This window comes from Rattus norvegicus, chromosome 1 (assembly GCF_021556685.1).
Source record: "Rattus norvegicus strain SHRSP/BbbUtx chromosome 1, alternate assembly SHRSP_T2T, whole genome shotgun sequence".
Taxonomy (NCBI): domain Eukaryota; kingdom Metazoa; phylum Chordata; class Mammalia; order Rodentia; family Muridae; genus Rattus; species Rattus norvegicus.
In genome coordinates, this window is record NC_141534.1 from 258,481,911 (window position 1) to 258,507,032 (window position 25,122).

The window sequence follows — 25,122 nt, forward strand, 5'->3', positions numbered from 1 at the left end:
CCCAACCCTGCCCCTGAGAAAATGAGGAGCAAGTAACTCAATGGCTAATGTAGAAAAGCCAGAGTCTACAGCCAGACACCGGGGCCTCGCCTCTGCCCAGTGCCTCTTCTCCCTTCTGAGGCCTGTGAAAGCACATTGCTTCCCTAGAGCAAAGACACCTAGAGGCCATCTGTCATCTTCCTAGATCAATATACAGAGCTATCTATTCACTGATAAACCAGGTCCAGCTTGGTAAACAAAGGAGTTTATTGGGGTGACTTCCGGGAGCACAGTGACTCAGTAGACATCTGCTTCATCTGAGAGCCCCAACCCAGCATGGGTGGGGGTTCATGGAAGCTTCATTGCTGCAGTCCCAATCCTGCTCAACCTTCTACCCTTATAAAGACCATGAGCAGCTGGGGCAGGGTGGTGCACACGCAGATGGGAAGAGGTAGCTGAACCCTCAGCTGAGGCTCCATCCTTCGCTCTCCTCCTGTAAGGAACTGTTCACAGGCCTGGTGCTCCGTTTCATTGGTCATTTCCAGAGTAGAGGACAAAAGTGCACTAGACCATCCTATGAAGAAAAGAGGAATGGCACCTGTATGTCCCTCAGTCTTGCCAAATAGAAAAGAAGCTGGAGGCCTATAGGTTGACTCCCTGCTGGGAAGCAGAGAAAAACTTTTGGGGTGCGGGAGGAGAGAGTTTGAGCTCTGAGTCTGGGTTCTGGCGCTCATGTTGAGTGGCCCAAAACTGTCTGTAACTCCAGCTCCCAGATAGGATCTGATACCCTCTTCTGGCCTTTTCATTCACTTGCACACACCCATACACAGATGAACATGTAATTAAAAATAGTATCCTAAAAGAGGAACAGCCGAATCATGGCCATGATATCTCCTCTTAGAAGGCAAAGGTGGCCATGAGAGGAGAGTCAATGTGAACAACAAAGACAGACACCTTGATGATGTGGAAGTGGCAGGATCCTTGCGGAAAAGCAACAGCCTGGTCTGGAGGAAAATGCTCATCTCCCGTAGTGCTGTAGGAGAGTAGACACCCATGAAGTCTCGCCAACATGGCTGCCAAAACAGGACCTGAACAATGCCAGTGGACATGCTAACAAGGAAGGGGAAGCGCTCAAGAAGCCTCAACCCTAGACAAAGGGTATGGGCACCAGGGAATGCTGAGAGCAGGAGAGATAGTCTTCCTCAGGGCAGAGCCTCCCCAGTTGGTTATCCAACACCAAGTGGTCAGCCTTGAAATATTCATACAAATAACATGAAATGGACTCAGTAGATAGTATTTTATGTATTTAGGAATAAATAGTGTGTTTGTAGCAATTAGAAAGTAGAGAGACCATAAGTTTGTGAGGGAGCAATGGGGTACATGGAAAGAAGAAAGGGAAAATATGTAATTATAATTTTAAAAAATAACAAAAATTCTTTTTTTAAGGCTTGTTTTAGTGACTGATCATGTGAGGCCACAGCCTGGCCACTATGTACAGACATGAGGGAAGCTTTATTTCTTGGTCTCTTCCTGTTTGGCTAGAGTTTTGATGATCTCTTCCTTCTCGGCCTGGAGGCGCTCCTCCAGTGCTTTTGCACTTTCTTGGTCTTAGTCCTGTGAGCCTCAGCCTGGTCAGCCAGTAGCCTCTTGCAGTCCTTGTCTTCCTTCAGTTTGTGGATGTGATCCACGAGAATCTGCTTGTTTTTGAAGACATTTCCTTTGACCTTCAGGTACAGGCTATAATACAATCTTCTTAGATTCCCAGTACCTCCTGAGAAACCAGCACAGGATCCTCATCCTTGTCATCCAAGTCACCTTCTAGGGCATCCGAGCGTTGGCAGTACCCTTCCTTTTCCCTATGCCTATATGCCTGCCCTTCCATTTGGCTAAGGTGTTTTTTCAGCAGCGAGCCCAGGAATGGACAGTCACAGGCTTCCGGATGATCAGCCCATCTTTGATCAGCTTCCTGATCTGCTGACGGGAGTGGGCATTGTCAATTTTATCAGTCTCATTGGGGTCCAACCAGACCTTTTTACCACAGTGGAGGACACTAGAGGCCAGCCTCTTCTGTAGCCTGAACATTCTCATGACTGCAGACACAGCAGAGAAAGGAAAAGCAAGAAAATTCCTTCTTTAATGACCAGAGGAAAGCTGGTGATGGATCTGTGACCTAAAACTCACACACTGTTGCTGGGCAAAGATGGTGCACGCCTTTAAACCCAGCAGTCAGGAGGCAGAGGCAGGCAGATCTCTAAGTGCGAGGCCAGCCTGGTCTACCAAATGAGTTCCAGCATAGCCAAGGCTACACAGAGAAACCCTGTCTCAGAAAAACAACAACTACAAACTCAAAGACCCTCGCACTGAGAAGTGACATTGCTAGAGATGAGCAGCATGTCTGTGCTGGTTTGCCTAAGCATCCTTTAGAACTTTCATTCACAAGTCTGAGAGGTGAAGGTGTGGAGTGTGGAACTGGGGACAGATCAGCTTTACTCTCTGCTTCCTGTTTCTTCCTGTGATGCTTCGTTCTAAGTGTTGTTGGTAGGGCAGAAATGCCACACACACCAAGAATCCATGTATAATTTCTCATGCAAGACAGTAAGTAGTAGGAAGGAGCTACCTGGCCCACATCTTCTTAGATTCCCAGTATCTCTCATACCCCCACCTGAAGTGAAAATGTGAGGTCTGAATTGAACCTCTTCTGGGACCTCCTGAAATGAGACCCACAGAGGTGGTGATGGATGCAAGAGCAAGAGGAGTTTAATCATTCCAACATGTCGGGGCCATCCCACTTCAAGGGGGGAGATGACCCCGAGCAGATTTTAAGAGGATTATATACCTTGCAAACAATTGGGGCAGAATTCAAACAATTAGAGCAGAATCTGCATAATGGTAACTAGGCAGGGTACTATGTGCATTTGGTGGAGTGAAACAACTTTCAGATAGACAATTCAGTGTACCATTCAGGACTTTCTGAGGGGAGTCAGTTGGGAGTCTGGTAGCTTTGTGTGATAATTTGGCTTGCAGCTGTTCCAGGAACTAAACCAGCTTTTTTTTTTCTTCCTGGAAGGGAGGGGTCCTTGTGCTCAGACATTTATGGTGGAATTTTCCCACTAACCTTAGATTGACCCCAACTCTGGCTCTTTCAGAAACTTCTATTTCTTTGGAAAGTTAATTATGTCAAATGGTGGTTTGCTGGGGCACACAGGTGAATAAAAGGACGTCTTGCTAAAGCAGACCGAAAAAGAATGTTTTCCTGAGCTGGAGAAATGGCTCAGCGGTTAAGAGCACTGACTGCTCTTCCAGAGGTCCTGAGTTCAAATCCCAGCAACCACATGGTGGCTCACGACCATCTGTAATGGACATCTGATGCCCTCTTCTGGTGTGTCTGAAGACAACTACAGTGTGCTAATAAATAAAAAAATCTTAAAAAAAAAAATGTTTTCCTGAAGCAGACACGGGTGAGAGGATGTGTGGATAGAGCGGACACATGAAAGAACCCATAATGAAGGAGTATAAATGTGACCCCACAGACAGTGGGAGACGAGCATGAGCCTTGGTTTGCTCCCTCTCGATTCCTCACTAATGACACGCATGTGTTGGTTTGCCTTACACAGTGTTGTTGAGCTCAACTTGCGATAACTCTGACATTGAGAGAAACTCAAGAAATTCTGGGGCAGCTTGCTGCTACAGTGGCCTCACTTCAGGCTGGTTGCCAAGCCTGGCAGTTTCTTCAGGATAGGATTGAGGTACAGTTGCAGGTTTGTGCCTGGTGTCTGTCTGCCTAGAGAATGGTTTGCAGCTGCTGAGTCTGCATATTTGATGTTCCCTAGAAACAACAGAGTGCATGGTGATTGGAGCATGGGTGTTCATTTCTGTTGATGGCTAGAAGACAGCAGCCAAGGAGTAGCAGAACTGTTGAATCCCTGGAATTTTGATTCTCAACCTTCTTAATGCTGCAACCCTTTAATATACTTCCTCATGTTGTAGTGACACCCCCAACCATAAATGTTTGTAGCTGTAGATCTGCTACTAATAGGAATCATAACGTAAATATTTTCAGAGATAGAGGGTTGCTGGGTGGGTTGCGACCCACAGGTTGAGAGTCTCTATCCTCCTAGAGCCCTGGCTATTCATGTCAAGTAGTCAATCATCTATCTGTACTTTGAAATTGTCTTCCCTGCTTCTGTTTTTTCTTGGTTCTCATCCATCCTGCTGGCCATGTGCCCTTTTCTGGTCCCTTTATTGACTCATCCCCACAGCCTCTGAACATTTGAGCAGCCAGAGCGTAGTCCTCAGCTTACTAATCTGTTTTCTCCACTGATGCCATCCTCTGACAAAGCCTCAAATACCAGCCATTGCAATGACTTTGTGCCCAGTTTGAACTTTCCAAGGCTAGCTAACTTCTAACACAGAGTCGCTCTCCTGCCCTTCAGCTCCTCCACTTGAATGACTCAGGCATTTATTTTAAGTTACCAACATTAAGATTCCTTTTTCTAAAAAGCTAGGCTTGCTTCTATTTCATGTATATATGTGCCCAAATGTATGTCTGCCTGTGTACCATGTCTATATTTGTTGCCCAGAGGCCAGAAGAGGATGTCAGATCTCCTGGAATTGGAGTAAACCGTCACATGGAAACTCTGATGTGGGTGCTGGGAATTGAACCTGGGCCTCTGTAGAGCTTTTAACTAGTGAGTCATCTCTCTAGACCCCCAAGCAAAAGTTCTTAATTACCCCTTGCAAATTGGCTCCTCCCTAAGCCTGCCCAGTGTCTCCGGAAGACAGTTAAATTCTTCCAAGTTTTTAATCCCAAAACTCTCTCACCAAGTGTGGCGTCTTATGCCCATAATCAATGCCTGCACTTTAGAGGCTGAGGCAGGAGACTTACTGCAAATGCAAGACAATCCTGGGTTAGAGTAGGAGATCCTGCCTCAAAATAATAAAATAAAAACAAAAATTTCCTTCTTGCATCCTATAACCAATCCTTGGGAAATCTTGATGCCACCCATAGTGGGACTGCATCTTCCATCCCTACCTACCTCTCCAAGTCCAAGCCACCAACCCTGGCCTCCCTCCTTTGTCTTTGCTTGATATGCCATGCACTCTGTTTAACCTAAGGCATTTCCATCCCACTGCTTATCCTGTTCAGAACAAAATGCATCCACAGTCCCTACCCTCTGTTCCATCCCCCTACCCCCTTCCCCCTGATCCCTGTAACCTGCCCCTGGGCCCCTGCTTCTTGCCCCTAACCCCTGCACCTTGCCTCTCTTGGAGACACAGTCCTGGAAATTGAACTCAGAGCCTTGTTCATGCTAGGAAAGTGCTCTACTTCTAATCTATAGCCCTACCCTAGTCCTTGCTTTATTCTATCTGCACAGCCTTACTGTTCCTTAGCTATGCACCCACAATCAAGTGGGGACTTTGCCATGTTCAGCCCTCTCTCTAGATATAACACGTCACACTCCCTAACTTATTTCAAGGCACTGTCTTTTTCTGTTTGAAGACATACTGTCTTATAGGGAACTGGGGGAACTCTCTAGAAGGATTAGGTAATCTAAAATTTCATAGGGGAGGGTCACAGATGATCAGTGGTCTACATTCCTTTGTCATGAAGTTCAATCATGTGTGGTCAGTGGTTTACATCCCTATATCATGAACATTCAGCCATGTGATGATATAGGGATGCCCAGCACAGAGAGCCCATTCTGAGATATTTTCCCATTTTTGCGGTTATCCCCAGCCTGTTCTTTGGGAGGGGGTGTTTATGATCTTGTTCTGGATTCTATCAAATCTAACACATCTATGGGGTGCTACCAATTACTTCATAACTTTGGGTATGTCCAGCATCTGCAGGCTTTTGTTGTACAGTGACCAGAGCTAAGGTTGGTTTTCTAACAACCTTTGGCTTGCTTTCCTTAATTTAATTATGGTGGCATAGTGGGCTCAGCTCGTAATGCTTCTGTCTCTGAATATCTTTCTGATTCTTTTTTTTTCCCCGGAGCTAAGGAATGAACCCAGGGCCTTGCGCTTGCTAGGAAAGCGCTCTACCACTGAGCTAAATCCCCAACCTTCATCTTTCTGATTCTTTTCTTTTTTTCTTTTTTTTTTTTTTTTTGGTTCTTTTTTTCGGAGCTGGGGACCGAACCCAGGGCCTTGTGCTTCCTAGGTAAGCGCTCTACCACTGAGCTAAATCCCCAGCCCCTCTTTTTTCTTTTTTTCGGAGCTGGGGACCGCATCTTTCTGATTCTTATGTATAAGTTCTTCTTTTTCTTCTAAAGCAGTCTCCATTTTTTTCACTTTCCTCCTTTTCTTGTATCTATAAAGCCCTTTTTCTTGAGAAGGCATAAAAAGTTGCTATGGCTATGGAGACTAGAACAAGAATCAGCAGCATGGTAATAATTATAATCCGTATTGTGTCAGTTTCAGCTAAGTTATTTATCTTTTCCACTTCTATCTTTAAGCCATCTAAGGGTCCAAATGCTCTGTGATATTGTTTTGCTCATTCTTATACCTCTCTCTCTCTCTCTCTCTCTCTCTCTCTCTCTCTCTCTCTCTCTCTCAAACAGAACTTTATACATCTACTACAGCAAGACATCCTTTCACCTGTGTGCCCCAGCAAAATGTCATTTGACAAAACTGACTTTCCAAACAAACCAGACATTTCTACTTCATCGGCACTGATAGATGAATGGATTAGAACTACAGTGTATATTGGATTTCATTCACTTGATATGACTTTATTAGGAGAAGTGGTCTCCCAATTTTGAGAAAAGCCAAACTGCCAGATGTCTTTAAGCAAAATCATTGCAAAAAGAATTGTAGGTAGGACCAAGCTAATTCTGAAAGAAGGTCTGAGTGTTCTGGAATACACAGAGGACGTGGCAAAGGCCGACATTGGATTAAGGAATGTATATCAACAAGAGACAAACACAGTAACTCTTTGTCAGGAAACACCCAGTGGGAACTCTCACAGGCCCCAATATCAGGTTCAGATCAGTCATCTCAGGTTAGCAGTGGAGAAACTCATCTGCAAAACACTTAAGCAACACTGCTCTGAAGACAGATATTAAAAACCCCAGTCATTGGGGTTGGGGATTTAGCTCAGTGGTAGAGCGCTTGCCTAGGAAGCGCAAGGCCCTGGGTTCGGTCCCCAGCTCCAAAAAAAAGAACCAAAAAAAAAAAAAAAACCCAGTCATCAAAGTCAGAGCAACTTCAATAGATAAAGCAGAAAACCCAGAAGGAACCAAAAAAAAAAAAAAAAAAAAAAAAACACAAACAAAAAAACCCAACAAGTATTTTGGCAAATTTCTATAAATGATCAGAGGCCAAAACTAAAGGCACTTATAAGTAATACTGAAACTGAAGGAATAGTAGACACTAGAGAAGATGTAACCATAATGTCACCAAAATTGTCACCTCCAGATTGGTCTTTTCAGGAGGGAGAGATTCAATTTCAAGGGGTTGAAACTTGATCCCAGATAAGGCAAAGTGTGAAATGACTTGAATGTGTAGGGCTTGAAGGTCAAATAGGAAAATTAAAGTCATATGTGACTGATATGGACATGACTTTTAGGGGAAGAGATCTATTGCAACAACAAGAAGCACAGATTAGCATCCCTCCAACCTCGAGGACAAACTTTACATATGGGATATTCCTGATGAAGTTATTGGAAAAAAATTATCAAGAACAGCCACAAAGTGCCCAAGGTGTCCATAATCAAGACGCACTGGAAGCTGACTCTTCCATTTTATCTGAGGCAGAACACCAATGGTCTAACACTAAAGTGGATGGCTGACCAACCTACTTAGATAGAACAATGGCCTATGACAAAAGAAAAGCTACAGGCATTGGTACAGCTCATCCAAGAACAGGTAGGTGGAGGCTCAGCACACAGACTGTGACCAATCCCTGGAATTCTCCTTATATGTCGTTAAAAGGAAATCTGAAAAATGGAGGCTATTAACAGATCTGAGTGCAATCAATAAAATCACTCAGCCCGGTGTTGGGGATTTAGCTCAGCGGTAGAGCGCTTGCCTAGCAAGCGCAAGGCCCTGGGTTCGGTCCCCAGCTCTGAAAAAAAAAATCACTCAGCCCAATGGGCTCTTTACAGCCTAGAATCCCGTTGCCTGCCTTGTTGCCTAAGTCATGGCCTACTATAGTGACTGATTTAAAAGATTGCTTTTTCTCAATCCTTTTGCAAGAAGAGCATGATAAAGATTTGCTTTCACTGTGCCCACATTTAACCACTCAATGCCAACAAAAAGATATAAATGGAAAGTTCTTCCTCAAGCAATGCTGAATAGTCCTACCTTATGCCAATATTTTGTACAACAGCCACTGGAAATTATTCATAAACAGTTTCCTCAGTCTATAATTCACCACTATATGGATGATATCTTATTGGCTGATTCAGATACAAATGCCTTGGAAAGAATATTTAATGAAATAAAGAAAACTTTGCCTTGTTGGGGATTACAAATTGGCCCTGGAAAAAACATATGCAGGAGATTCTATTATCTAGGATATAAAATAAGTCTACAAAAGGTTACGCCACAAAAGGTACAAGTTAGGAGAAACCAATTAAGGACTCTTAATGATTTCCAGAAATTATTGGGAGATATTAACTGGCTTCAGCCTATAATTGGCTTGGCTACTCAAGAGCTGAGTAATTTATTTAAAACCTTACAAGATGATAAAGATTTAAATATCCCAAGAAAATTATCAACTGGGGCTGAAAAGGAGTTGACTCTGATAGAAAGGAGACTGCAGGATGCACATCTAGATTGTATCGGTCCACAGATGGCCTGCATCTTCTCCTACTGTACTCTACTCATTCCCCCTCTGGAATTCTCATGCAGAGAGAAGATTAGATCTTTTTTTTTTTTTTTTTTTTTTTTTCCGGAGCTGGGGACCAAACCCAGGGCCTTTCGCTTGCTAGGCAAGCGCTCTACCACTGAGCTAAATCCCCAACCCCGAGAAGATTAGATCTTAGAATGGATGTTTTTAGAACACAAACAGAGTAAAAAATTAAAGACCTAAGTAGAAAAGGATTCTGAATTGATTCTGAAAGGAAAAAAATGAGTCTTCGTCAATTAGCAGGAATAGGTCCAGCAGAAATTATAATACCTTTTACTAATGCAGAAATTACCTCATTATGGGCAAAAAAATTAACAGGGGCAAAGCTTACAGTAACTTTTGAAAGAAGTTAACAAAGTTGCAGAGTAAATGACTTCAAGTCTGTGAAAAGAAATTGTTGGACTCTCCCTCATATGTAAAAGGGATGCCAATTTCTTGAACCCCTACATTCTATTCTGATGCAAATAAACCGGGAAAAGCAGGTTACAAGTCAGAAAATATATAAAGTAATTCGGGTCCCTTATGGTCCAGTTCAGAAATCAGAGTTGCATGCCGTTCCTATGGGATTATTAGATTTTCCAGAATCCCTTAATATAGTTACTCTCAATATGCAGAAAGTGGTGTTTTACATATTGAAACTGCTGAATTTATTCCAGATGATTCAGAATTCACTATTTAATTCAACTACAAAAAGTAATCAGAAATAGAAATCAGCATCATATATAACACATATCAGACCCCATACAGGTCTTCAAGGCCCTCTAGCACAAGGTAATGGTGAAATTAATCAGTTAGAGATAGGAAATGTGCTGGAAACTTCAGGACTTTATTTTTATAAAAAAAAAATACACATGTTAACAGCAAAGGTTTGAGGAAACTGTTTTCTACCACTTGGCAGCAAGCCAAGGAAATTATAAGGAAATGTCCTCCTTGTTCTTTGTATAACCAAACTCCATTACCTGCAGGGAGTAACCCAGAAGGTACCCAAGAAATGCTAGTTGACAAATGGGTGCATTTCATTTTGCAGAGCTTGGAAAGTTAAAGTATGTGCACCATAGCATAGATACATGTTCGGGATTTCAGTGGCAACTGCTCTACGCTCTGAAAAGGCTGATTCTGTAATTATACCTTTATTAGATGTTATGCTATCACGGGCTTACCTGTGGCAGTGCTCCAGCATGTCTGTCGTACAATGAAACATTTTTTACATATTATAAAATAAAGCATATTGGGGGTGGGAGAGATGGCTTCACGGGTTAAGAACACTGTCTGCTCCTCCAGAGGCCCTGAGTTCAATTCCCAGAACCCACATGGCAGCTCACAACTGTCTGTAACTCCAGTCTCAGAGGCTGACACCTTCGCAGAGACATACATGCAGGCAAAACAGCCATGAACATAAAACAAAAGTAAATTTTGAAAAATTAAAATATATATATATATATATATATAAAGTATATTAAAGGTATACATACAATCCTACAGGACAAGCAGTTGTAGAGACATCTAATCGAACTTTAAAGGAGATGCCTAACAAACAGAAGGGGTAACAAAGACCCACAGAGATAGACTACATAATGCTTTATTAACTTTAAATTTTCCAAATGCTAATGAGCAAAAAACAACAGCTGTTTGAAGACATTGGACTATGTGGGGAAAGAACCTGGGAATTGTACTATCCTGTCTGTTTTAAAGATGCCTTAACTTTAGAATGAAAGGAAGGAAATGTGTTAAAGAAGCAGTCTTGTCTTTGTTTCAACGGGAAAAGAAAAGCTATGGATTCCATCAAAATTAATAAGGATTATATTTGACCAGGGGACACCTCCTGAAAATCTTTGTTGCAGACATGAAGGACAAAATCAAAAACAACAAAACAGAGAACATGAACACTGACCCCTCTACACAGGGAACATGAACACTGACCCCTCTACATGGGAACAGTTCTGAGACTGAAAATGTTTCCAGACAGGACGTCAGCTAAGCAATAAATCTTGTTGGCTACAGAGTCCTCAGGACTTATCATGCCATCTTTTCAAAGGGCATGGCTGAAACTTTATATTACAGTTTGGTTATATAGTCTAAACTAACTTATTAAGAAAACTAGATGCCTCACCTGCTCAGAGAGCAGACAATCATCTTTAGCTAGCTACTCTGTGCACACGCCACACGTTCTGTCAAAAAAAAATGCCAAGGGGTTGGGGATTTAGCTCAGTGGTAGAGCGCTTGCCTAGGAAGCGCAAGGCCCTGGGTTCGGTCCCCAGCTCCAAAAAAAAACCAAAAAAAAAAAAAAATGCCAAGGATGTCCAAGACCTGATATGACATCCAGGGACGTAAACCAAGGCAGGTAGCTAAACATGGCATCAGTCGGGGGTCGGTGCTGAGAACAGCTGACAAAGGTCAGCACTGAGAGGGGCTGACAGGAGTTGGTCCAGATAGCAACTGACAGGGGCTGCTGCCTGTGGCAGCCAGCAATAAGAGAAATTACTCAGCAGACTTTTCTCTGAGGGAATAAAGCTTGATTTACTTGACTGGCACTCCTTGTGGCCAGCAAAAAACTCTGAACTCTTTTAACTCTTAGAGGCCAGCAAGAGGGAAAAGCAAAGAGAAAATTCATACACACACACACACACACACACACACACACACGGGGGGGGGAGCAAAAGACAGATTCCAATAACCTCATACATACAAATACATACATACAGATAGACAGACAGATGGATAGACAGACAGACATTCACACATTGAATGGATGGAGCAAAGCTCCAGCAAGCAGGGTTCAAGTGTTTCAAACACACATACACACATATGCACATATGCACATATACACATATACACACATGCCTGGTGGGTGGATGGAACGAAGTTTCAACAATCATGCTCCAAGTATTTCATTTCATACACATACATGCACATATACACATACATACACATATATACATACATGTATATATACAGAGTAGTAGATGGAGCAAGTTCCAACACAGCCACACAAACTTTACATATATATTTTTGATGGATAGAACAAAGCTCCAATATACCCTCAGAAGATACATATATGTGTATATATATATATATATATATATATATATATATATATATATATTCGATGGGTGGAATGAAGTTCCAACAACTTATTTTTTCTCCCATAGCTTATATATCCCAGCAAAATCTTTCAAGCAGTATAAAATTACAATGTGATTATATTCCAGTTTTCTTCTAGTGAATGACTATGAAAAACAGTGTGTTCCCCAATACCTTTACAAGAAAAAAACATTACTTAGTACAGGTAAAGAAAACAAAGTATTCCCAAGAACCCACGTACATTTGTAACTAAGCAACTGTTATAGATAAATAAAGTATGAGCAAGCAAGGTAGTTTTCTCGCCAGTTTCTCTTACAGGCAGACAGCACTTGCAGTTACAAAGAAAGAATTATTATTTATCTTTAAAAGTAATATTATAAGAATCTTAAAAGAATCGTGAATCTAACTTTTATATATAAAAATCTGTCATATCTGTTTTAAATCGTCAGAATGCACATCTGCTCATCGGCAATTCTTATTAAATCAGATCAGGAAGCTGCAGGTAAAAATGGGCATAAGAAACCAATCACCACCAGTCCCACCTCAGGGAGAGTCAAGTCAGCCAGCACTGCCATTGTTCTTGTTCCCTGACCATGAAGGTCCCTAGCTCAACTAATAAGGGTGTGCCTTTCTAAACTTCACGTTGTTCCCTAAGATTTTCTACATCGGATCCAGCAGCAAAAACATCTTAACCTCTCTTCACTATTTTTCCAATGCTTTCTGAGGGTGGTGGTCACTGCTGATGCTCTCCATCTCTAAATTCTTTCCAAGGGTGGTGATCGAATAGCAGCAATGTCTGAAAAAGATCAGGCACTAGTATTGTGTGTAGACTGCTATTCTTCAAAACCTACTTTAATAAGGCTTCTTAAACGCTTCAATGCCAAGAGTATCGTCAGTGAAGCCCAGTGTTCGTTAGGGAGGCCCAAAGAAGTGCAGCAAGGCAAACCAATGCCAGTGTGTCCTCCACTGTCTGCTGGGTTACACTTATGTTCTTCCCAAAAATCACATCCTCTCATGCATGCACTCCAGCAAAACATCACATGCCTCTTTTTCCAGGCGCTTCCAGAAAAACACAAAAGGTCTACTCTCAGCGAAAACATCATCTCCTAAGACAGCCTCCAGAAAAACATCCCCTGACACAACTGAGTCTCCATAGAAACCAGAAATTTCCACTGAAATTGTGAGTGCCAATCGATGTGGCCCAGTGAGGGGCTGGAAGCTCCCTTTAGAGTTTTCAAGCAGTTCTTAGATTGAGAGGGATGTAAGGGCAGCAAGCAGAACTCCGTAAAGGATGAAGTCCTCAGGGTCCTTGGGACCATGCCTCTGAGGTGCACCCATAGCAGCTATGCTAACCGTTGGGCCACATTTCATGAGTTCTAAGGCCTTTTGTCATCCCTCCTGCCTGGCCCTAAGCAACGTTCCCTATGTGTGTTAATGCAGAAATAAACTACCTTCAAGAGTTTATATGTTCCCAGAGAAAAACAGCCAGACGCCAACGAGTTAAAGCAGCAGCAAGATTGTGAAGAAGGATGCTGAGAGTCTGAGACACATTTATTCCCGCATCCTGTTGAATTCGGCCTCAGATGGCCTTAGCTGCTATTTCATCAAAACGTGTTTCCAAAGGCAAAAATAGTATTTGACTTGGGTAGCTGGTAAATTGACTAGGAAGGGAATGAGAAAACTGGCAACGAAGGTAATATTTCAAATACTGAAATGAGTTATTTTATTCAAACTTTATGTGAAATAGACCACAAATAAATTGAGATACAGTTGATATGCCTGCTGAATTATTTTGGCAGACGGGTAGAAATGTTAGCAATCTTGAGATTCATAGAAACTTTAGAATTGGTGGAGGGATGAAGGAAACTTGAGGTGGATGAATATGCAATATGATAATAAACTGTTACAGGAGCACAACATGGCAGTAAATCTGAGTCTTTGTGGTTTCATTAGATAATTGTCACATTTTTTATGTCTAAAATGTTTTGTAATAAACATGTATAAACTGTGGTCAAAAAAAAAGAAGTAATAACAAATGAATAATTATGACAACATACCGTAAAAAAAAAAAAAAAAACGTGTTTCCAGGACAGCTTCAAAACAGTCATCCCTTGTTGAACCGGCACCCCACCTCCAATGGTTCCAGCGAGGACTTCAGTTAAGCCCTGCACCTTCACAGCAGACAGACAGTGGGCAGCAAATGTTACAGATGTTAACAAATGTTACAGTTGTTAATGGTCTTGGTCAGAGAGGATTCAAAGTCAAGGAGGTCAGATTGGTAGATTTCTCTTTCTTTTTCTTTCCTTTATCCTTTCTCTCACATTTAATGTTGGGGGAAAATAAAGGAAAGGGGGAATATATGAACTTGAGAGCATCGACTAGACAAACATTCTACACTGGTATGGATTTTATATATTGATACAGATTTGAGGCTGCTTTTGCTACAACGTACTGTGTATATGTTTCAACTCTTATATAAGGTATTGTACCTGTGCAACTCACTTAAAAATGCAGTGTGAAGTTCTAGTCCTTTCCAAAGCTGCTATTACAAAATGTTGAGGATTATTATGAAATGCGAGCTAGTCGTTAGTCAAACTTACGATAATGTTAGATACTCGTATAATTAATTTCAAAAATGCTTCCTAGGTTGAATAGATAGATATTAAATAGCTAGAAACACACAATGTTTGCCTGTTCAGATATACTAGAGATAGATGTCTTCAAAAGCCACAGAGATCCACAGAATATGGCATTTAAAAATGTTTTATTGATAAAAATGTGTTTTGTTTGTTTGTTCGCTCTTTGACAATGAGACACATCAGCCTCCATTCCATTTCAAAAAAGACGATGAGCACTGAGGACCCTCCACACCGAATTTGCTTCAGGCTGACACCGGGCAAGAGACTGCCTTTGCCTCAACTGCAGACAGCATGCGTTCCAAGCTGTGGACAAGCAGGCCACGGAAGAAGTTGACTGCCAAGTTATACCAGGACAAGGTAGGCAAGCCCTTCATGATTCCCACTTCACAGAACAGCCTGTCAGATTCTGGGCCAGAGGGCCAAAGATGAAGCTTCAACAATGCAGAGAAACCTTGAGTGGCTGTCCAGACACCCAGCCCCTCTGTCGTTTCTACAGTTTTGGAATCCGCTTGCTCTGCACTTCCTATGTACTCAGGCACATTTATTCCTTCTCAGGTCTCTGGTGGGGTTGAAGACTACATAGTTATAGTCTCACAGTAAGCTTAAGTTACTTAGGATTTAAATATAGAACTTTGAACTCACCACGATAGGATAGATAAGTACTTTCCCCACGGTTGCCAAACACAAATGGCCTGGACATTGTGAGTGTAACCTTGACCTGACAGCTTTCATAATTGTTACTATTGCATACGGTTTATTAATATGAGAAAGAGTCTATATTGGACTAAAATGGGGAAATGTCAGGGGATGATTGTGTGCACTGTGTATTCAGATGCCGATTGCTGTGCCCAGAGGTCTGGGTGCCGTTCAGATGTTTGATTGTCAAGCATCTCCTGTCTCACTGCTCTGTAAAACTTGTTGTCCATCACCTCTGATTAGTTAGTAAAGAACTTATCAGCCCATAGCTGGGCAGCAGAGGAGGAGGTGGACTTCTGATCCCAGAGAGGGTCTCTAGTGAGGACCAGCAACTGAGAGAAGGGATTCACCATGGAAGACTCACCATAAACAGGTCACCAGAGGAGTCACTATGAGGACGCTGATGGAGCAGGAACAGCCAGAGCAAGATGAAGTTGGCAAGCAATGGGGCATGTGGGGGTAGTAGGCAGCCACAGATGGGTTAGAACAGGGTGAGAGTCGATGAGCATCTGCCCAGCTGAAGTGCTGAAGCTTCTAATAAATATAAGGTCTTCCTGTCTTTGTTTGGGAGTCAGAGCAGGTGTAGGAAAGCCAGGTTTATGCTATATGGCTCTCTGTGCTTCAGGACAACCTATTTTACATAGTGAATCCCGGGACAGCCAGAGCTATGTAAGAGAGACTTGTCTCAAAAATAAATCAAACAAACCCTTTTTTAAAGGAGTCGGGGTCTGGAGAGATGGCTCAGTGGTTAAGAGCACTGACTGGTCTTCCAGAGGTCCTGAGTTCAAATCCCAGCAACCACGTGGTGGCTCACAACCATCTGTAATGAGATGATGCTCTCTCTTCTGATGTGTCTGAAGACAGCGACAGTGTACTTATAATAAATAAATCAATAGATAGATAAATAAATAAAAAGATCAGAAGAGGAGTGTTATCTCAGAAGCAGGAGATCCTCTATTCTCTCTCCTTCCTAGCTATGTGTTTGGTTGTGTTAGGCCTCTTCAAACCTTAGCTTTCACCAACAGTATAAGAGGAACACAGTTGGCACCCCCAATCAGAAACAAACAGTATCAGTTGGGAGAGTTCAGGTTTTCAGGCTAGTAAAGCCTATGCAAATACCATAAATTTTAAAAACATCTGAACTGCTTCCTGTCAACGCATTTAGTATAAGGGAGTGAGGGGCAGGGAGAGAATGAATGCCTTTCCCCTCACCTGGTGCCAGTACAAGTCTATGATCAGCTGCTAAGCAACAGGGCCAGCTGTAGGAGAGCCCTGAAAGAACCTGTGCTGTGCTACAGGACGGAGGGCTTCCGGACGGAGGGCTTCAGGACGGAGACGCACCGTACACACAGTCCCTACGGGGAAAGATGACAACACGAGGCCCAGACAGAGAACATGCTGGAAACTCTTGTCCTGACCTTGTTAGTGGAAGTGTGCGCGGAGAAGTCAGCGAAACATCATTTTCAGGGTGACTTTTTAAAAAGATTATATTCCTTATTTTTATAATTACATGGGTTTGGGGTGGGTAGGCGAGAATTGAAGAGTGTGCACCTGAATTCGGTCTCCCAGAGGCGGAGAGAGAGCCAGGGGATCCTGGTGGGGTAGTTTCAGACACGTGTGAGCTGTCCCACGCGGATCGGTCCCCTGGAAGAGCAGAAGAAGTGCTGTGCTGTCTCCCCAGCCTCCCACCCCCTTTTATGATGGTAATAGCTGGGCCTCACCCATGCAAAGCACACCACTGGCAATTTTCCACAGAGGAGGAAGTCTGAAATACACTTTAGACACCTTTGTGTGCATGTGTGTTGATAACGGGTGGAGTAAAACTTGGGATCTCTTGGTTTCAAGAAAGCTGGGACTGCAGGTGCAGTTCACACCCGGTTGGACTCCTTTCAACTCCAATAGTTGAGACATCTGTGGTGGGTGAACGAGGCCTAAGACTCCCAGCCAAACATCTTTCTTCTCTTCCTTTTCTTTTCTCCCCCCAGCGCATTGCTTCTCCAATGGATCTCTTAAAAGCCTTTGCCCTTGTGAACCGGACACTTACAGAATAAACATCTAAAGCCAGGAAACTAAGACAGTTGACCCCAGAGTTTCCTCGCGGCTCCAGGAAAGCCGCTAGATGGCGATCTGGAGCTGACCGCAAGATCCGACTCCTTCCTCTTCCCCTTACTTCCCAGCTAAGAGGCCCCTCTCCCGGAGGGTGACTGGAGTGTCCAGCTGACCCGGTTTCCTTGGGTTTCCCGTTTCAGAGATAGCCACTCTCCAGGCATAGCAAGAGCCAAAAGGCCCAATGGACTCCGTAGCGGTCCCGGGCAAGCCTGGAAAGGTGCAGAGATCCGAGCCGCTCCCTGCGCTGGTCCGCCGTCCCACCTCGCCTGTCCCCAGCAGAACTGGCGCTTGGTAACACCCCGCGGCCAGTCCCGGGCGAGCCTTCCCCGAAAGGGGCGCGCCTTCGTCGCTCCGGGTTGCTACAAGAGTCCTGGAGTTAAACTTTCAGCCAATAAAAAAGGGCATGGGGAGTGACGCACAGGAACGTCACGGGAATTCCCCCCCTCGGGGGGCCGAAAGGGGCTTTCCCGGCTGGAGCCCTACTGCTGGAGAGGAGCAACGACCGGTCCAGGGAAGGGCTCGGAAAGAAGTCGGAACCAGAGCCGCCACCACGGTGAGTGGCTGGATTCAGAACCCTGAGTGTCCAGGGAATGGAGAGGGAGGGAAGGGACACTTTAGATGACAGTCTGGGGCTGGACGCCACCTCCAGTGAGTGCGCACAGGAACAGAACACTTTGCTACACATCATCGACACGTATGCCTGCCCTTAGCCCGCCTGCGCACAGCCGGCCGGTGTCAGCCCCACACGCACTCGCGGGCAGAAGGGCACCAGTGCACCGGTGCCTGCACACGGACATCCAGACGTGCACGGACGTGTGCCCACACTGAGCAGCTCAAGAACTCACCTGTGTGGACGAATGCTCACTTGCACGTGCCACGTTGCCACCACTCGCACTCACCAGGCACACAAGACATTAGGGATGAAACGCACATTCCTGTAGCGGACACACGCGCAATACACATGGCTTTGGGATTGGGGTCGCCGGGGAGGGCGGAATGCGACCGGTTGCCTGGCCACCCAGAGCAGGTGCAGCGGGAGAATCCGGGAAGCTAAGACGTTCCGGAGTCTCCGGAGACCGTGAAGGGGGAAACTCCTTCCCCCCACCCAGCGGCCCGAATCACATTCTCTGGGCAGAACCCCCGGAGGCCCCACTGCAAGAGCCCCCGCCTACGGGCCATTCGGAAAAGGGGCCTCCGACGGCAGGAATGTCCCCACAAAAGCCCCTAGGTGAATCAGCCGTGTCCTCCACACTGGCTGAAAATCCCAAGGTTGCTCCAGGCTGCGGAGAGGGGGCGAGGCCGGCTAGGCCTCGACTGAGCCCCAGGGGCTGCAGCGGCTGCTGGGGAACCAGGAACAGCCTGGGCCTCCCGCCCCTCCCGCCGTGGGGGCGGGGCCCCGGCGTCATTTCCAGGCCCGCCCCCTCCGGCTCCGCCTCCCCCTGGTATTTTCGGGACTTTCCTAAGAGCACTAACTTTCTGCCCCTTCCCCGGCCCAGCCCCGATCCGGATCTCGACCTCCACCGGATCTTTCCCGCCACGCCCGGACGGGCGGCTGGAGGAGATCAGACCCTCCCCCAGATCTGAACCCCCCTCTCCTGCCCACCCCTATCCTGAGCTCTTCCCCTCTTCCCCCTCCTGTGCCTCTCTTCACCTTAGGCGGGCGTCTGAAACTCTGGGAAGCTGAACCGGGCCGAAGCCAAAAGACACAGCAGGGCCTAGCCCAGAAATATGGACCGTTGCTACGATCCAGTAAGTCACACTGCCTGACCCTGAAGGCGGCTGGTGCCGTCTGTGTCTGTATTGGACGCTCCTCCACTCCCTACTTCTGCACGGCTTCAAATTCCCCTAGTCTGTCAGTCTGTGCTGTCTGCAAACCCTGCCCAGAAAGGAGCTTCCTCATAGCTTGAAGAGGAGTCCTAGGAGTGACTGCAGAGGGCTTAAGGGGGGTGTGTGGGGGAGTGGGTGTGGGTTGAATCAGCTGCCACCTTCTCCGTCTATAAACCAGGGTTTGGATGGCATCCCTGAATATGATGATTTTGAATTCAGCCCCTCCATTGTGGAGCCCAAGGATCCAGCCCCAGAGACAGGTCAGTAAGTCTTTGGCCTCCCAGTGTCTGCAAACCTCGCGTGTTCCCTGGGGAGGCCCCACTGAGGGATGGTCTTAGATACCCCCGCCACGCTCAGCAAGGCCCCTCTATTTCCAGCTGATGGCCCCTATCTGGTGATTGTGGAACAGCCTAAACAGGTGAGTGAACAACAGAGATGTGATGGCTTCAGCTCTGGGGACACGTGGGGTGGTTATAACTGTCAATTGCTGCTATTTTGGGGGGTTATAAGGAAATATACAGGAGAGACACTATTGGTCATTGTGGTCAGTGTTAGCCAGTAGTTACCATGTGGGGGTGGCAGGGGGGAGTTGCCTCTCCTGATCACAGTGTCTCTTCCATGGAACCTTCAGCGAGGCTTCAGATTTCGATATGGCTGTGAAGGCCCCTCCCATGGAGGTCTGCCAGGTGCCTCCAGTGAGAAGGGCCGGAAGACCTATCCTACTGTCAAGGTGAGCTCGGATGATGACGCTGGAGGGTAGGAACGGGATATCCGCGCTACGACTGATGATGATCCTTTACCCTTCTCAGATCTGTAACTACGAGGGGCCGGCCAAGATTGAGGTGGACCTGGTGACACACAGTGACCCACCCCGTGCACATGCCCACAGTCTGGTGGGCAAGCAGTGCTCTGAGCTGGGGGTGTGTGCCGTGTCTGTGGGACCCAAGGACATGACTGCTCAGTAGGTGTTTCAGCCCGTGGCCCCCAGTGGGATGCTCACTGCCTGGCAGTCTCAGGTCTCAGCCTACCTGTGTGATTAACACACAAAGGGGGAGATGTACCTCGGCCCCAGAACCCCCAGGGCTCAGCTATAAACAGTTTCCTTGGAGGACAGAGCCCGAATGAGTCTGGCCATGTGCAGGGGTCAGGGGTGAGGGGAGGGGCGCTGCCTCAGAAGGAAAAAGCTTCATGGTCAAAGCCCTCTGACCCCTCCTTGCCCTCTCCAGATTTAATAATCTGGGTGTCCTGCATGTAACCAAGAAGAACATGATGGAGATTATGATTCAGAAACTCCAGAGGCAGCGGCTCCGCTCCAAGCCTCAGGGCCTTACAGGTGTGGTAGCAAGGGATGGCCGGGAGGTGTTTCGAGAGGAGCCGGGGAAAGGAGCTCAGAGCTCACACCACGTTGCCCCATCCAGAGGCCGAGCGCCGGGAGCTGGAGCAGGAGGCCAAGGAGCTGAAGAAAGTCATGGATTTGAGCATTGTACGGCTACGCTTCTCAGCTTTCCTTCGAGCTAGTGATGGCTCCTTCTCCCTGCCCCTGAAGCCTGTGATCTCCCAGCCCATCCACGACAGCAGTGAGTATTCTGCAGGGTGCCAAGTGTGGGTTCCCAAAGGAGCACTGGCGATACCTCCAAGCTATGGGGTTTGGCCCTGCTATGTTCGTGTTGGGTGAGTGGTCGTAAGCAAATCTGAGTGTTGTTTCCGAGTTGGTTAATGAGAATACTGTGGTTCCTGAAGTTTGATAATGATGACAATGACCTTGCCAAGCCTCCAATCCCATCAATGTGTCCCCAACCCATCCCCCACCTTATAGAGTCTCCAGGGGCCTCAAACCTGAAGATTTCCCGAATGGACAAAACAGCAGGTTCCGTGCGCGGTGGAGACGAAGTTTATTTGCTTTGCGATAAGGTGCAGAAAGGTGAGGCAGAAGCCCTCTCTGGGAGGTGGAAACATTGGCTGTAAGGCTTAGGGGCCAGGGCAATTTCGGAATGAATGCACTGGCCTGCAGGTTCTCCCTGTGGCTAAGCGTCACTTTTCTCTGTAGATGACATTGAGGTTCGTTTCTATGAGGATGACGAGAACGGATGGCAAGCCTTTGGGGACTTCTCTCCCACAGACGTTCATAAACAGGTACTGAGGAACTAGGGCCTGTCTTGGAGACAGAGCTATGAAGAGGCCTCACTGACACCATGTTGCTCTCCCACCCTCCACCCCAGTATGCCATTGTGTTCCGGACACCGCCCTATCACAAGATGAAGATTGAGAGGCCTGTAACGGTGTTCCTGCAGCTGAAACGCAAGCGTGGGGGCGATGTCTCCGACTCCAAACAGTTCACGTATTACCCTCTGGTGGAAGGTGGGTCAGGTGGGGCTTCAGCATTCCCAAAGACTGGACAGAGCAAGGCCGGCCTGGAGGTGGCCTAGAGTTGGCTCCCAGGAGCCGGCTTCAGGAATCTAGGGTCTGACCCATATTGGGTTTTAACTCCCCGATTCTCTTTCCCCCTAGACAAGGAGGAAGTACAGAGGAAGCGGAGAAAGGCCTTGCCTACCTTCTCCCAGCCCTTCGGGGGCGGATCCCACATGGGTGGAGGTTCTGGGGGCTCCGCTGGGGGTTATGGAGGCGCTGGAGGAGGTGAGCAGGTGTCCGTGGCAGGGAAAGGGGTGGAGGAGATAAGGCGAAGTTAGAAGAGAAATCTGGGAGAGTCCTGGCTAGCACCTCACAGCCTTCCCCATGCCCACAGGTGGCAGCCTCGGCTTTTTCTCCTCCTTCGCCTACAGCCCCTACCAATCCGGTGCAGCCCCAATGGGCTGCTTCCCGGGTGGGGGAGGTGGAGCGCAGATGGCCGGCTCTGGACGGGACGCGGAGGCTGGCGAGGCAGAGGAGCAGCCCAGAGCACCCTCCGAGGCCCCCCAGAGCGAGCAGCAGGCCCTGGACACGCTGCAGCGAGGTAGGTCTTAGGAACTCTGGGGGACGGGCGTGCACCAGGCTGGGGGTCTGGCCCGCACCCACGCGCCCTGTCGTCCCTAGCTCACGAGTACAACGCGCGCCTGTTCGGTCTGGCGCAGCGCAGCGCCCGAGCGTTGCTGGACTACGGCGTCACCGCGGACGCGCGTGCTCTGCTAGCGGGACAGCGCCACCTGCTGATGGCACAGGACGAGAACGGAGACACGTAAGCAACCACCACAGGACCGACGTCTGTGGGACCTCCAGTGGCTGGGATCTTCTGCTCCCAGGTCTAGAGGTTCAGGTAGAGGAATCTGCAAAGAGCTGAACCCTGGGGTTGGACAGATCTGGTCTCAGGTCCTCGCTGTTTTCTAGATATTTACTTACTCTCTCTGACCTTCAATATTATTAGCTATGAAGAGGCACAATAGCAAGGCGTGACAAAAGATTAAGATGGTGGCATACAGGTTTCAAGGGGCCTCAGTAAGGGAGACAGTGGAGTGTGGAGTTTTGAGGGCATATGATGCTCTGGGTGACTGGGTTTCTGAGGTCAAAAGTCTCACTCTCCACCCCCAGGCCGCTGCACCTGGCCATTATCCATGGGCAGACTGGTGTCATTGAGCAGATAGCCCAAGTCATTTATCATGCTCAGTACCTTGGGGTCATCAACCTCACCAATCACCTGCACCAGGTAAGGGGGGAAGCCTTTGGGGAGAAGTCGTAGGCAGGGAGGCCAAAGCTGGAGTGGGCTTGGCTCACTCTGCCTTTCTCCTCAGACACCTCTGCACCTGGCAGTAATCACTGGGCAGACACGGGTGGTGAGCTTCCTGCTGCAGGTGGGTGCAGACCCCACACTGCTGGATCGCCATGGTGACTCAGCTGTCCACTTGGCTCTCCGGGCAGGTGCTGCAGCCCCAGACCTGCTGCAGGCAGTGTTGCACAGTGGAGCCCACGCTCTGCCCCAAATGTTACACATGCCTGATTTTGAGGGTAAGTTTGCCACCTCCTCCCGTTCTGGGGACAAAGGTGGGAACCAAGGAGTGTATGTGATCAATAAACAGGAGTGGAGGTTGCCTGTCAGCATTTGCCCGGAGGGAGGGTCAAAGCTGCAGGCTGACTGTGCTATTCTCTAGGACTATACCCAGTACACCTGGCGGTCCATGCCCGAAGCCCTGAGTGCCTGGATCTGTTAGTTGACTGTGGAGCTGAAGTGGAGGCAGCAGAGAGGCAAGGAGGCCGAACCCCACTGCATCTAGCCACAGAGATGGAGGAGCTGGGGTTGGTCACCCATCTGGTCACCAAGGTGGGAATGAGGACCATGGTGGAAGGGATGGGGCCATGGACTGTGGGGAGAGACCAGGAATGATGAAGAAGTGTGTGGGAAGGGCTTGGATGGCTGGACCATGCTGGTCGCTGGACCATGCTGGACACTATTGCACCTTACAGCTCCATGCTAATGTGAATGCCCGGACCTTTGCTGGAAACACACCCCTCCACCTGGCGGCTGGACTTGGATCCCCAACCCTCACCCGCCTCCTTCTAAAGGCTGGTCAGTTTCACCCTTGGTGTATGAACAGGGCGAGAGAAAGAAAGGGGGACCTCCCAGCTCCCCATCGTAGGAGCCTCCACTAGTCCCTCCTGAGGACCGCCTCCCTCCCTCAGGTGCTGACATCCATGCGGAGAATGAAGAGCCTCTCTGCCCACTGCCCTCACCCCCTACCTCTGGGAGCGATTCAGACTCTGAGGGGCCTGAGACAGATACCCAAAGAAACTTCCGAGGCCATACCCCTCTTGACCTCACTCGCAGTACCAAGGTGAGGCCATCCCTGCAATAGAAGTACTGAGGTGGGGACTGGGTGCCTTCTGGGCTTGAGGGTGTGGGCCCGATCGCGGACTTAGGGAGAGCTTGGCTTAAGGTCTGGATGACAGTCACCACCATGTCCCCAGGTGAAGACCCTGCTGTTGAACGCTGCTCAGAACACCACGGAGCCACCCCTGGCCCCACCCAGCCCTGCAGGTGAGGTTGCAGCGGCCTCAGGCACCTCCTTCCAGAGAGAAGCTCCCTAGGGACTGTGGCAAGAGCCTCCTTTCTCCAGCCCCTCTTCCATCCATGCCCTGTTGACATGTCTGCCGTGTGTGTCAGGTTACCAGGGAGAGAAGCCATGTCCGGGTATGTGCCTCTGCACACCTCCTACCTAACTCACAGGTCTGAATTTGTCCCCTCAGGGCCAGGGCTGTCACTAGGGGATGCAGCCCTGCAGAACCTGGAGCAACTGCTAGATGGGCCAGAAGCCCAGGGCAGCTGGGCAGAGCTGGCAGAGAGACTGGGGCTGAGGAGCCTGGTGGACACATACAGGAAGACCCCCTCCCCCAGTGGCAGTCTCCTTCGTAGTTACAAGGTGAGTAGCCTGTACCTGCCCAGAAGCTAGAAGCCTTGCCCTCTCAGAGTCCCCTCCCCACAAGACTTTCTACCCCACGCCCTAAACTTCACTCAGACCCTGTCTCTTTCCTTTTCTCATCAGCTGGCTGGTGGAGACTTGGTGGGTCTATTGGAAGCCTTGTCCGACATGGGTCTTCATGAGGGAGTTAGGCTGCTGAAGGCGCCTGAGACCCGAGACAAGCTGCCCAGCACAGGTAAAGGCACCGGCTCGGAAGGTGTGCCTGGGCTGAGGGTAAGAGGCCTGAGGCTTGACTCCCCCCTGTCCCCTGGCAGAGGTGAAAGAAGACAGTGCCTACGGGAGCCAGTCAGTGGAACAGGAGGCAGAGAAGCTGTGTCCACCCCCTGAGCCTCCAGGAGGGCTCTGCCACGGGCACCCCCAGCCTCAGGTGCACTGAATGCTACCCGGTCAACTTCCACCTGGATCCCTCTGTACAGCATCCCTGCCTAATTGAAATCTTATTTAAACTTCAAGCCCACACCTCAGTGGGCCAAATAAAGGGAAAGACCCCTTCCCAGTTTACGGTACGGCAACCCCAATGTCACGCCAGTCC

General features: G+C 47.6%; 1 protein-coding gene and 1 long non-coding RNA gene across 24 annotated transcripts; one reads left to right on the plus strand and one right to left on the minus strand.

Annotated features, from left to right (window-relative positions):
• Positions 1-14,661: 14,661 nt before the first annotated feature.
• Positions 14,662-18,719, minus strand: LOC134484075 (uncharacterized). Of its 21 annotated transcripts, none has more exons than XR_015653477.1 (5): positions 18,204-18,719; positions 16,801-16,893; positions 16,462-16,604; positions 15,614-15,649; positions 14,662-14,856 (listed from the first exon to the last, which is right to left on the minus strand). It is a non-coding gene; the product is annotated as an uncharacterized LOC134484075 (long non-coding RNA). The 21 variants fall into 21 exon arrangements; XR_015653482.1 differs by having other exon boundaries at positions 15,614-16,069; XR_015653465.1 differs by having other exon boundaries at positions 16,462-16,667.
• Nfkb2 (nuclear factor kappa B subunit 2) lies at positions 17,819-25,102 on the plus strand. Of its 3 annotated transcripts, NM_001438066.1 has the most exon segments (23): positions 17,848-17,911; positions 19,015-19,107; positions 19,364-19,445; positions 19,563-19,603; positions 19,817-19,915; positions 19,995-20,146; positions 20,412-20,518; positions 20,604-20,762; positions 21,002-21,106; positions 21,233-21,318; positions 21,405-21,543; positions 21,694-21,819; positions 21,929-22,135; positions 22,216-22,357; positions 22,708-22,822; positions 22,908-23,121; positions 23,265-23,434; positions 23,578-23,680; positions 23,794-23,945; positions 24,079-24,148; positions 24,358-24,530; positions 24,654-24,765; positions 24,845-25,102. In NM_001438066.1, coding segments are annotated over 22 exon segments (2,697 nt in total). In that variant the 5' UTR covers positions 17,848-17,911; positions 19,015-19,086; the 3' UTR covers positions 24,967-25,102.
• Positions 25,103-25,122: the final 20 nt, after the last annotated feature.